At 34.6% G+C, this 14,317-nt stretch overlaps 1 protein-coding gene across 9 annotated transcripts; it reads right to left on the reverse strand.

The window, feature by feature from the left end:
* Nucleotides 1-819: 819 nt before the first annotated feature.
* Nucleotides 820-13,372, reverse strand: LOC128986543 (uncharacterized). Of its 9 annotated transcripts, none has more exons than XM_054406960.1 (3): nucleotides 12,762-12,888; nucleotides 8,290-8,353; nucleotides 820-2,907 (listed from the first exon to the last, which is right to left on the reverse strand). In XM_054406960.1, the coding sequence occupies exon 3, from the start codon at nucleotides 2,681-2,683 to the stop codon at nucleotides 1,403-1,405; it is 1,281 nt and encodes a 426-aa protein (XP_054262935.1). In that variant the 5' UTR covers nucleotides 2,684-2,907; nucleotides 8,290-8,353; nucleotides 12,762-12,888; the 3' UTR covers nucleotides 820-1,402. The 9 variants fall into 9 exon arrangements, 8 of the variants coding, with proteins under 8 accessions (XP_054262935.1, XP_054262934.1, XP_054262932.1 ...); XM_054406959.1 differs by lacking the exon at nucleotides 12,762-12,888 and adding an exon at nucleotides 12,078-12,318; XM_054406957.1 differs by lacking the exon at nucleotides 12,762-12,888 and adding an exon at nucleotides 12,069-12,318.
* Between the last annotated feature and the right edge of the window lie 945 nt (nucleotides 13,373-14,317).

Genomic DNA, 14,317 nt, shown 5'->3' on the forward strand with positions numbered 1-14,317 from the left:
ATTTTAGAATTAAATAGAAGCCTATATTTCATCACTAGGGCCTAAAGTGGACTCTTTTTGACCTGAGGTCAAGTTTTACGATCAAGGCGAAGCCGAGGTCGGAAAATGAGCAGGGGTTAAAAAGACACTTTTTGCCTGTGTGGTGAACTTTATTTTCCATCATATTGCATAATTAATTAACAAACTAAGCTAGAAATGAAATATTTTTTATGTTATCTGTTAAAAATTAAAGTGCATAAAAACAATAAGTTGGTCAAACACCCACTTACAGTGAGTAAAAAAAACCCTCTGTTCAAATATATATATAGGTATGCTTGAAAAACTAAGTAATAAAGCTTACTATACAGGGTGTCCCAGACCACCCGGCCGGCTTCTATATGACATTTAAAAAAATATATTTTCATCAGAGAAACGGAAATTTGCTTAGTCTGCTTAGACTGTGGCAGGGATTTGTAAAACCTCTTACATTGGATCAGCGGCGGGAGTAAACTATGATAGTTTATGGTTAGCAAATATTACAAAACTTTTGAACAGTTAGTTATTTTTACAGCAATGGGGTTTATACCATTTTGTTTAATTAAAAATAAGATGGCCATATACGATAAAAAAAGGTTTTATTTGAGTAAATATAGCATGTCGTTTTATTTGAGTAAATATTGCATGTCTTTTCAATGTAATAGCATTGATAGTCAATGGTTAGTCATGAAAATTTAAAAGGGGTTGAAGTAAAAAAATTGTTGTAGCCAAACAAGGCTGTGACAATTAACCTAAATAAATTACATACAGTAATGAAGTTTGTTTCAGCAAGGCCTGATGAGACATAAGATACAAACTAAAATGGAAAATGGAAAAAATGCAAAATTACAATGATTAAGTATTATTTTATTACACAAAAAAAGTATGACTAAATAGTTAAACTTTTTTACAACAATAAAGTTTGAATGAAGTACTTAGAACAACTAACTCATTTAACAAATCATTTTGGTTTACTGATACCTTTTATATCTAACAAAATTTATCTCTGTGTTTTGTTCACACATCATAGACAGTCATGTTAGCTTTAAACAGTAATGTAAGATAAACTGTATATACCAATACATTATATAAAATAAAACACTGTTATAAAGTATTGGATCAATCAATAATTAAAATATTGTCACAATTCAATGATATGTATGGAGCAAAGATTAGCATTATTCAGGTTTGCTAAACCTTATTAGGTTTGCTAAGGTTGATAAACCTAGGTTGTTGCAAAAATAAAAATTTAGACTCTATTAAATGGAATGGTATGAAATCAGGAAAATATATAGAGTAAGGGAATAGATGTTAATTTGTTTTCATAAACCTGTGTATTCTCCAACTAAACGTAACATGGCCATTGGATTCAATCATCTTGCCCTACTTAGTCGGACTTGTCTAAGCCTATTTCAACAGCTATAACAACACTGCCATCATTAACAAATCCTTTATCTTCATTGAGTAAAGCTTCCCAATTATAAAACTTTCTATATCCCCTACTACTATTTGTCATACTAAAAATAGTAGTAAAATTGTAGGTTTCATCAGATTTTCCATACTGATTTATGAGACGTATCTTAACATGAACACTACAGTTAAATTCTTCAGTTTTTCCTTGACAACCAATAAATACTTGTAAATAGTCATTCTGTTCAACCTCACGTTTAGCAACATAGAGGTACCAAAAATGCCCAGCCCAGGGATAAGATTGAGAATATTGTAACTTCCCCTGCTTCTGTTCAAGGTTTGTCAAACTAACAGAGAAGTAAAGTTGTGCAGAATGAGGCGTGCTAAGATACTGAGGATGTTCATTGCGCCAACCCTTTGTACATTCAGATACAGGATATCTATCATAGCGATTTTCCATAATTGTACTCAAATAATCAATGTCATGAGGTTTACTTGATACAAACGATTGGCAAATGGCACTTATTTCTTCTTTATTAAGAATTTCTGTAGAAACAACCCCGTCCCAAAATTCATTGTGTTTCATTGTCAAAAAACGGATGTGTTTTAAAAGGTCAAATATGTACTGCCGAAGAACGTTTCCTTCCACTGAATCTGATTTGAATTTGGCCCATTTCAAAACTGCATGCCACAGTTCGATTTCTTCGACTGGAATATAGTCCAACTGCAGTATCCACTTTATTCCACTCTTATTCACCTCCAAAAATCTATCATCACTTACTAATCTTTCTAGATTGAACTTCACAATTGAATACATTTTTCTCTTAAGACTTGGTGTTACACGACAGACTGGGTGGGAAAGAGCAACAAACATGTTCACAAATGAAAACGATTCTTCCATATCTTCAATCAATTCATCCTTCAAATCATCTACCAAGTACTTTTCATAAACATAGAGAAGTTTAGCCTTTTCCTCAAAAGTAAGCTCAGGTATTACCAGATGACTTGCTCCATAAATGCACTTTAAAAAGTTTCTGAATGTATCTGGTTCTACATCGTTCACTCGGATATCGCCTTTTTCAGCCATTCCACCATTCCCCAACATAGCCCTTAAAGGTTTACTGTAACCCATTAGAAAGACTCTAATAGCTCCAATTCTCTCCTCTGGGCTACCATCACAGCCTAGGACAAAAAAACAGTCATGTTCTGCTTCTGTAAGCCAGTAATTTACATGACATGGTATTTGTGAATCATCCATTTTTTAAATGTTGTCTTGAACAATTCTGGCGATTTCTAGCAGGCTATGTATGTGGTGTATATAATTGCTAACACTATGGATTTTGTTAGTGAAATAAATTAATGGTTCGGTTAGAAACGTGCTTACAATTGACTTAGGGATGCTGATGGGCAACACCTTCTGACTTGTTTTTAGCCTTTTGTCTCATGGTGTTGTCTTGGTTATTTTGTTTCACATTTTTATATCTGTAACAATCACAGAGTTGTATTAGTCACTTTTGCAATTTATGTATGTATTTTTGTATTGTGGAAGGAAGGAAGGAAGGAAAAAGCGCTTTATTTCCAAAATACCCAGTGCACAATAATTCGTCCCACGCAGGGGACGTGCCTACGCGCTACAGCAATGACCTTTCGGTCGTCTGCCGGGTTGGCACGTCTAAAACTAAATCAAAACAATTATTGGATTCCTTTAAAATAAAATTATAAATCTTTCCTTAAACTAACAATTATGGCCATTTTTGTATTGTCTGAAATATATTTTAGTATGTATACAATTTCAAAAGACATGTGAAAAAGACTAGCTCCAACTCCAGTCCAACACTCCTACATAGAGATAAGTATAGGCTACAAACTTCTTATGTCCATATCATCATATATATAGGTACTGGTAAACTGGACTGTTATCTAATTGTTGTGTAAATTAGTTGTCAAGTGTCTTCCAGTCCACTAACGATGTATAATAACTCCCGGATTGAGCGCTCAGGTTGAAGTACGGCTCTAAAAACGGGCTGTCGCTATCCTCGCTCTGTCCACCAGAAGTGGGAATAAAGGCATGACTCACCCTAGTGCAGAGCGTCGCGCCAGCTCACACCGCGTGTTGTTAAGTTTTTTGTCAAAATATTCAGAAGAAAAAAGTTTCTAAGGAATGTAAGAAAGTTTTACAAGCAGATATAATCCATATAAGTACTATACACTTCAGACTGAGTGTAAAAAGTAAATCTTATAAGAACATCCAATGATGATGAGAAAGTTAGATTTTTCATAAACATGTTCATTTGAACATTAGTCAGAGCAAAAATAACATTATAATTTTATTACATTGGCATGTCGGCATTTTGCTGGACAGGTATTTAAACATAAGCATAGCAGGTTGTAATTAGAAGATATACACGAAATATATACTGTCTTAGTAAAAAAATATATTATAGTTGTTATATAAAAGGAATGCAACATATTCCATGCAAATATGTTCAATTCATTGGTTATTCTCAGAGAAGTAAAATGTTTACAAAATGTGTTTTTTTTTCTAATATAAAATACTACTGTGAATGCAAAATTTATTCTATGATTTAAAGGAATTTTTTAAAAGTTATATACATCAATCATTTTAGCCTCTGGATTGCTTATATATTATTGATATTATAAGGCCTTACCTTAGCAATCCTGTTTTTTGATCCGAAATTAATTTCGGGCCCGAAGGTCCATCATCAGTCGGAATCTAGTAGACCAAATTTTTCTAAAATAGAATCCACCCGTTGGGTTTTGTAGAAAGTTTCACAACATTTAAGACAATACAAGTCATAGTCAATGTTGGATTAATTATATGTTGGATATAATTGAACAATTTCACATATACAGCAACACCAAGTCCAACCCATCTGAAATCCTCAATGACCAACGCAATTTTTCAGCAAACATAATTTTTGACACATTGCTGAAAATAAATAATCAATCAAACACCTGTCCACTTCGATCCAATTAAGCCAGAATCTTTTCAATCCGTAGTCAACATAACCTACAATCCCGTTGATTTTGACAGTTGCCGGCAACAGGTTCTCTAACCAAAGTGAGGTTATCTGACATTATAAAAACCATGGTTTTCAACCCTAATTGTTTTACTCTTTTCGCATTGGCTATGACTTGTATCTATATATATAATTCCGTAAGTCAAATTTTTGTAAAGAAATTGTGAGTGACTGGATGGCCGTAGAAGGATGGGAGGGGTCTTATTTTAAAGGTCTTGACGTGAATTTTGAGGGAAAACTATTTATTTTTCTTATTTTTTTACCATAAATTCACAACAGAATAAAACTTTTCCCATTAAAACAACATGGGGTTTTATTTGTTTACATCTTTTGAAATTAAAACATCTGTGCCACAGATTTGAAAATAGTGATCAATACACGCATTTGGTTTACTTTTAGCCAGTCAACTATGAAATGTATACTATAATAAAACTGAAATATTGAAGATTAGTCGGAAAAACGTCTGCATTCTTTGTTTATATTTAAATCATATACTCAAGTTTCATTTTTTCATGCTTTTACGTTATTGTCGTGTTAAAGGAATAAACGACATAGAATAAATATTCTGTATAAATAATCAAAGAGTCAAAATTAAATCTAACTTCTGTTTTGTTTTTATTTTTAAATCATATGTTCAAGTTTATTTTAAATGATGTTGTTTTCTTTATATTTCTACACATTTTAAGGTTAAGGTTGTGTAAATATATACAACTAAAAAAATAACCTTTAAATGTTATTGGTTCTAAAATGGTGTATTTGCATTCCTTAGTTACCGGTAGCTGAAATTCTATTAGAAAATCCATTTGCACAAATTTACAAAAGAGCTTCGGAAGAAATGGTTGTACAAGGTGACAGTGAATTAGAACTTAGGTTTGTAGACAGGATAAATATGGATCGTCGTAGGTATAATAAGCCTACTGCAGATGAAATTTCAGGCGTCTTCAATTCATCTGAAGGCGAACCTCCAATGAATTTTTAAAATTCCAAACAGGGAAGCTTTTATTTATCCTCATTAACCACAAGACCAAAGCTACCTTAGTAAACCAGTATTTATTCACAAACAATGATATGTTTGCTGCCTTTTCATGTTAAACCACTGGAGTGATTCAAATTATTTATTGAAAATGACATCAACAAAAGCAAACAAAGAAGAACAACAAACTGGTTTTTACACAAAAGATATGGTGTAGGGATGCCTATTCTGACACATAGATAGGCCTAATGTTATTCTGAGTTTGTTTAAATACCGGTATTGCAAAAAGTTGTTTTACATTTGAGCTTTTTAGGGACTTATGTCCCTACAAGCCACTAGTTGTCTTAAATGTTGTGAAACTTTCTACGAAACCCAACGGGTGGATTCTATTTTAGAAAAATTTGATCTACTAGATTCCGACTGATGATGGACCTTCGGGCCCGAAATTAATTTTGGATCAAAAAACAGGATTGCTAAGGTAAGGCCTTATAATAGCAATTTATATACTTTATGGTAAGTAATGAAATGTACATACGCAGCGTTTGTATATTTAGTAGTAGCCTATCCTTTGTAATAAAATAACACATTTTATGTAATATAATGATAATTACATCCCAGAAACACAGTTTCTAAATCAAGTAAACTGATGCCGAGCTACTGGCGCCAATGCCTCGCCAGGCGATTTTCTGCTTTTGTAACGCTTAAAAATGGTAAGCAGATTCCATATCAAAAAAGCTTCAAATAAAAAGTACCCCCGCCGCAGCAAACCTGCAGACTTAGCGAATTTCCATTTGACTGATTGGTTTTACATTCAAATGTCTCCTTAAAATTATCCCATTTATTCCCTATTTAAATATAATTAGTTTAACGAGTACTTAGGTTTGCTGCAACAGGGAGGATAAAGTGTTTTTTGTTTGTAAAATGTTAATACTGTAGTTTAGTAAGAAATTAATGTATTTTTCAAATTTGATCAAAATATGTTCATAAACAAGCAAACTATAACAGTTGACTTATTCTCCATAAGAATAACACGGGAATTTTAAATTTTTTTTAAATTTTCTCCGTTTCAACCAATATGCACACAACAACGCTTCAATATACAAAATTATTTATTTTTTTAAGCTCTACAAAATGGTCTGGAAAGAAATTGTGAAAATTTATGTTTTAAGAGTCAAAATGGGAAAAACCAATTTTTACCCCATAAAACCCCCGTTCCCATAGTCCGATCATGCTGGTTCGCGAACTCGTTCGGATAAATGTAGGTTTACACATTTCTACCAATTTTCATCAAAATCGGATCATTTTTGCTCAAGTTATCGAGCTAACGGACACATATATATTATATAAATATATATATATATATTTAAGAAAATATAAACGAATATATATATATAAATGTATATATATATACAGGGTGTCCCGGAACTCTCTACCAATATTTTAGGGCATTGCTCCTGGGTAAGAAACATACCTAAATATCATATTTAAATTGTCCGGAAGTCCTTAGTTACTCACACAGCCGCCATTTTGTTTTTTCAGTTATTAATTTTTTTCTAAAGAATCGTTAAACATACGAAATGGAAACTTTGCACAAACATTTTTGATAACTAGACAAAGCTACAAAAAAATTATGACGATCTTTCAAATTCATAAAACAAAATGGCGGCCATTTAAAGTTTTTGTAAAATCAACGGTTTTTGAGTTATTTAAGAAACAAAACTTTAAACGGCTGCCATTTTGTTTTAAGAATTTGAAAAATCGTCATAATTTTTTGTAGCTTTGTTTAGTTGTCATAAATGTTTGTGCAAAGTTTCCATTTCGTATGTTTAACCATTCTTCGGAAAAAAATTAATAACTGAAAAAAACAAAATGGCGGCTGTGTGAGTAACTAAGGACTTCCGGACAATTTAAATATGATATTTAGGTATGTTTCTTACCCAGGAGCAATGCCCTAAAGTATTGGTAGAGAGTTCCGGGACACCCTGTATATGAATTTGAACGGACGGTGTTTTTGGCCTCTGGGGACCTTAAAACGGAAAAGTAAATCGGTCCCAGGTCCAGGTATTACCATGAGTACTACGGTAATAGCTTATTCCCTATATGGGAAATTCGCTAAAATCATACTTTAATCTTAATTTTTCCACAGGAATTTTTTTCCTGAACAGTCACCAAAAAATAAAAAAAATCCTCGCTTACCTTACTACATTTCTAGTGATTTTAGTGGTGTTTAAAAACTATCATCACTTTTAATTTGCCTGAATAAAAAATAAACAATAGGCCCATGTTAAGGTTAAAACTATCTACACAGTAATATTTTAGAAGCACTGGCTTTCCAGAAAATTAAAATATAAATTTGATATTTTTACATAAAAAAAAATTGAAGTAGGGCAGGTCGAGTGAATTAATGTTTGTGTAAGACATCATAGGTTCATTCGGGCCCGTCTGCCTCAGTATACCACCATTTGGAATAGTGGGCACGGCCCGATTTTCCACCACACAGTCCAGGTGGAGAGTACTATCGGTATGATAGATCGATGGGGTCCACCCTTTGTCACAGGATTCCGGGTGTAATTAGCTTTTAATATTTAAAGATTAGGCACTCAAAACATGTAACTCTTAAAAAAAAATTCTTGACTCCTGTGACTATTAATTTCTTTTTTGGGGGGTCACCAACAACTTTTGACCTAGGCTACCGGTAATGTTAACTATCTGAAAATGTTTTTGATTTTAATAGGACATTTTTGCTTAGGTTAAATTTGGATATTAATGATACTTTCAGAGCTTTATTTACTGTTGTTCATAATCAAATAATTTATTCACACACAAACAACAACAAATAGGCTACCGTACCTTACTCCAGGAGGTGACAGCTAAAGATTTTTAGATGTAATGATGAACCAATAACACATCCAATCTGAAAAAATAAATACTATAGCCTATCAAACCACCATATTAGACCACCACTTCTTAATCTGCAATATCCAACAGAAACTGGATCGCGCCAAAGCCACATACAAATACTCAAGAAACTTCTCTGTCAAAAAAACTAGACAAACTAAAAACAAAACTCAGCAATATAAATTGAAATAATGTGTACAAAGCTAAAAAAATAATGATAATTACAACACCTTTTTAACCCTAATAACAGACAAAATCAATGAAGTGATGCCAAGAGAACAAAAAAGCTAAATGTAAAGAAACCCCAGGTATTGTGGGATGAAAACATAGTGGCTTCAAAAAGAAAACTGGATGAAAGACAGAATAAATATCATTCAAGTGGCCTAGACAAGGACAAAGACAACTATACCCAAGCTAAAAAAGACTATGATCAAAACATAAAAAATAAAAAATCAAGTACAACTATGAAAAAAAATAGACTCAGCAGATAACAAGACGAATGCAATCTGGAATGTAATAAACCAAGAAAAAGGACCAGTCAACAAAAGACTCATGAACAAATATCTTAACTGAACAACGACAAAATGGTGACTGATCCATACCACATAACAAATCTTCAATAAATTCTTTGCCCAACAACCTCTAATATAATAGAAACCCAAAACCAAATTAACTTAAACAATTCCCAAGGAAAAAACATCCCACCGCTACGCAAATTTAACAAGACCACAAAAAAAGAACTAGTACTCCTCATACAAAGGTTAAAATCCAAATAAACTCTACAGGCTTCGACGACATAACAGGAAAAATGATAAAACACTGCAAAGAAGAATTAGTAAATCCCATCCTACACATAATAAACAACTCAATCGAACAACAAGAAATCCCAAAAAGAATTAATGTTGCAAAAATATACCCAAAATTCAAAAAAGGCGATAAAAATAATCCAACAAACTACAGGCCGATCGCAAACCTACCGGCTCTATCAAAACTCCTCGAAAGAGTCGTCTACAACCAAATCACAGACCACATAGAAAAATATAACTTAATTACAGCAAACCAACATGGATTTAGAAAAACTAAGTACCAACACAGCTATAGCACAACTCTGTGATGACAAAACCAAAATTTGGGAACATAAAGAATCAGCATCAGGCATCTTCATAGATCTGCAAAAGGCTTTTGACACCGCTGGACTGGAACATACTTATTCAAAAAATGCAGCAGTTAAAAATGAAGCTCTAAACTGGATAAAAAATTACCTGACGGACAGACAACAATTTGTAGAAATAAACAACCAAAATAAAAACATGATAACTACAGTCAAATCCTCACTTAAAACAACAGCTTGGGGAATACCACAAGGATCGATCCTGGGGCCCCTATTCTTTATAATATACATCAACGAAACGAACTCCCAATTCAACTTCAAAATGACCAAAAATGTATCCTGTTTGCAGACGACCCTATGCTAATTATCCCCACAAAATCAAGTGCAACATTTGCCAAAAGATAAATAAGATGCTCAACCATATAACAACCTACTGTTACAACATAAAGCTGAGCATAAATAAATCAAAAACCATCCATATCACTTCACAACCAACAACATAAAAACAAAAGACGACTGGTCACAGCTACAGATCCCAACTGCAGAAACTACAGTACTAAATTCCTTGGCATCACAATAGACAACAAATTAAACTGGAACAACCATACCGATCAACTCTACAAAAAATTGGCATCAGCAGTATTTGTAATAAGAAATATAACCAACCAAGAAACAGCCCTCATAGCATACCATTCATTATTCACTTCACATCTGCACTACGGAATTGTAGCCTGGGGATCTACAACTAAAAAAACTTGGAAAAACTTTTTACGATACGGTACAAAAAAAAAACAATTAGAACAATAACAAGATCAGAAGAATCAAGCAATCACAAGCCCCTTTTCATTCAACTCAATATAATGACAGTAATCTCACTTTATATCTGCAAAACCATAATCCTTACCATCCGATCCAATCCCAACCTAAGACAATGGCAACACAACCACAACACCAGATGTAAAATGAACATAGACATACCACAACACAGACTTAAAAAAACAAAAAACACACCCACATATTCTGGTATAATGTTCTATAGGCCCTAATCAATTACCGGTACTGGATTAATGTTCTATAGGCCCTAATCAATTACCGGTACCCCAACATCTAAAATCAAACACACCCAATTTTGAAAAAAAAAAAATTAAAATTGTACCTAACTACAAGGTCATACGACACAATAAAAGAATTCATAGAGGAGCACACATACACAAAGGCCCTTGGTGAAACGCCGACTGTCTTCCAGGCGGAAGTCATGGCGATAGAGCATTGTGCGAGACTGCAGCTGGATTTAAAGGCCTGAAGAGGAGAGGGTTTCTTATCCTCTCAGACATCCAAGCTGCTCTCAAAGCAATCAACGCCTGTGTGGTGGAATCTAAAGTTGTGCAGAGCTGCAGGAACGCCCTCAAGGCCTTGGGCGAACACAACAAAGTCCAACTTGCATGGATCCCAGGTCACGCTGGGCACGAAGGCAACGAAAGGGCTGACGTACTGGCGGGCGAGGGGTTAAGTCCGAACTTGTCGGGCCTGATCCATGCTGCGGAGTCCCAGTGAGCAAAGGCCGATCAAAAATCCTAGCCTGGGCAGAGGGACAACATGCAAAGGTTTGGGAAAATACCCCAAGCCCAAGACAATCAAAGATTCTCAGCAAGGAATGGAAAAACGTCTTCCACCTCCAAAAAGGAGAAATAAGCCTCTTGATAGGTCTGTTTACAGGGCATGGCTATGTGAGGAAGTACCTCAGGACAATAGGGCTTAGACAGACGGACCAGTGCAGATTCTGCCTCTCCGAAGCAGAGTACGCTGAGCATATATGGCTGGAATATCCGGCGATAGCCCAGTAGAGGTTGAAATACCTAGGAAAGTTTCATCCTACTAGTAACTTAGTATGTTTTTTGTGCTCTAGGCTATATGTCCAAAAAGGGAAAGCATAGAGAAAAACATCTGATATACCAAAGCAATCAAAGCCAAGGGCATTTATTTTTTTTTACTCAGAAATAGGAGCAACAAACAGTAAATTACTTAACGACACCTTGAACACAAGACTTGGAAACAAAACGAGATGGCGGAACGCAGGACTCCCAACCTGGGAACATTGAATGAAAGAATGATTAATTTTAATACTGTTCCATAGTTTAGAAAAGATTAAAAACTACAGCTTAGGTACAAACTTGACAAAATCCATACAATCGTAATGAAAATAACAGTAACTTAATAAGTTAAGTAACTTAATGATAGTTAATACTTTTCCTTTATAAATTTTACCAACAGCCGTTTAAACTAGGAACTAACTTAAGTTTAAATTACTTTATTCATTCAAAACCGATACAGGTACTCCAACATTTTATTTTGATACCGGTAAACGCAATAGCCTAATATCAAACAAGCGATAACTTAGGCTACTTTACCCTACTCTGATTATCAAAGGGAAAATATCGATAGGCCTATTAATATTGTTTTATTATAGGCCTACTTCAATTGTTAATTGTTGTATTTTTCTTTTTTCTCATATTTTATCGGAACAACCCTAGTCTATCTAAGTTAGGTACCCGTTGCGAAGCACAGAGCAATCAGTTAGCCGCCTAAAGTTAGTCTAAAGCCTACACTACACATCACCTACCTAATTTACCCAATTAATTATTGACAACATCTGAGTCTAACTTTCTGAGGTTCAGGTTAGTCCTACAAGCGTACAAGGAAAATGTGATTATTTTCAAGACACAACTCCACAACTAAACGGTATCAAACAAAAATTGTCAGAAATACGAGATTACATTATTATAGACCTAAGTTACACAAAATAATTTCACGATCACAATTCACAAAATAACAAATTTGTAAACAGTACTGACTGTGTGTGTTGTGTCCGTGTCTGTATTAGAACTAGAACGAAACGAACAGAACAGAAATAAAAATAAAAATAGGATTTTAGGAAATAGGTCAAGTCAAGAAAGAAGAAGACATTGAAGACAAGAAGAAGAAGAAGAGCACGTGCCAGAGGAGAGGGAGAGCGACAGGTGGGTTCCATATTATCGACAATCATAGAAACTGATCGAAACTGAATTATTCCCATTTTGTCGACACTGAAAACCCTCTTGTATGAGAAGAATCTAGGCTTGGCTTACCTGACCTGACACCAACATAGGCCTAGGCCTACATTAGTACCAAGGCATAACTTGGACCATCATTTCAATTTCAATTTACTTGCAGGACTCTGATTACTGATAAAGGTGTCCCGCAGTATACTCACTCAACTCTAGGTTGATAATTATTAATTCTAAAGCCTACACTACACATCACCTACCTAACTTACCCAATTAATTATTGACAACATCTGAGTCTGACTTTCTGAGGTTAGTCCTACAAGCGTACAAGGAAAATGTGATTATTTTCAAGACACAAGTCCACAACGTAACAGTATCAAACAAAAATTGTCAGAGATTAACTTACATTATTATAGACCTACACGCAATAATTTCACGATCACAATTCACAAAATAACAAGGTTTTAAACAGCATTGACTGACTGACTGTGTCTGTCTTGTCGTCTTGTCAGTGTCTGAGTAGTAGTAGTAGTAGTAGTAGAAGTAGAAGAGAAGTAGTAGAACAGAACTAGAACGGAAATAAAAATATGAAATAGGTCAAGTCAAGAAAGAAGAAGAAGAGCATGTGCCAGAGGAGAGCCAGGGAGAGCGCTAGTTCACCGGGAACGCGCCAAGGCGCCGACTACCCCTCTTTCTATCTGAGTGGAGTAGGGGCTAGTACTTGTAGTTACGGCAACGATCCCGGTCCAGCCCGATGGCATATACCCTCCAACGTAATTCTCTGTGGCAAACCCCCCAGTCCAGCAGAGGGCCTATACCCTCCACACGTAATTCCCTGCGGCTACGCCCCGGTTCAGCCGACGGCCTAACCTATACACGTAATTCCCACTAAATTAGCAATATATTTTTACTCAGCTTTGGCACATAGCATACCATACAAATAAACATTTATGCTTTGAAAGATTAAAATAACTGATTAGAATTATTAGTCTTGTCACCCGAGATTTGTATGTTATCGTTCATTGAAATATATTGATGAACAGACTGAACATTATAATACTTAGGGAACCCGTGCGGCTCGATGAGCCACAGCCACATAGTATGAAACATAACGTAGAGGAAAACTTTGAGCTTAAATTAGACTAACGGTAGTAACATTCTTAGAGTTAGCCTATTATAAATCTTGTTAAAAATTGATTTTTAATATCTCGAATTGAACCGTTCACATACATTTCTGATCTGAGTTTGTTTTAAATTATTACTTTTAACGAATACTAAACGTGCTCTATCCCTTATACCATAGATAAAACATATACTAAAAATGTCTAAAATATGTTTGCAACGAAGGTTTTCCAGCGAACTGAAGAAAATTGTTGCCTCATTGATAATATGTCTGAAGTAAATTCAAGTTGGGTCATTTTATTTCTTTGATGTGAGACATCCCTCAAAACCAAAGAATTTTCTCCATAGTGGAATCCTGAAAAGTGGGCTTCGCTCGCTCCGCTCAATTATACATCTGATTGTTTGTGTGTTGATGCTTAATCACGCATTAACGACTACTGGACGGATTGGGCTGAAATTTGGCATGATGATAGCTCACATTCCCGATTAACATTTAGGCATATTCTTGCCAAAAACCCAAAAATCCTTTCGGGCTCCGCCCCAGTGGCTCTGTAGTTCCCCGTGTTAACCTTATGCGTATTCATTTTTAAGGGGAATTAAAGATTTTAGTCAGCTGTTTCAACTAAAAAAATGGTTCTATGATAAGCAAAAGCATTAAAAGTTATAAGATTTACTAACAGGGTGCAGCACTATAATTTTTTCT

The sequence above is a fragment of the Macrosteles quadrilineatus genome, unplaced genomic scaffold (assembly GCF_028750875.1).
Source record: "Macrosteles quadrilineatus isolate MER2022 unplaced genomic scaffold, UCM_ALF_1.0 Scaffold_2__2_contigs__length_208266976, whole genome shotgun sequence".
In the NCBI taxonomy this organism is placed as follows: domain Eukaryota; kingdom Metazoa; phylum Arthropoda; class Insecta; order Hemiptera; family Cicadellidae; genus Macrosteles; species Macrosteles quadrilineatus.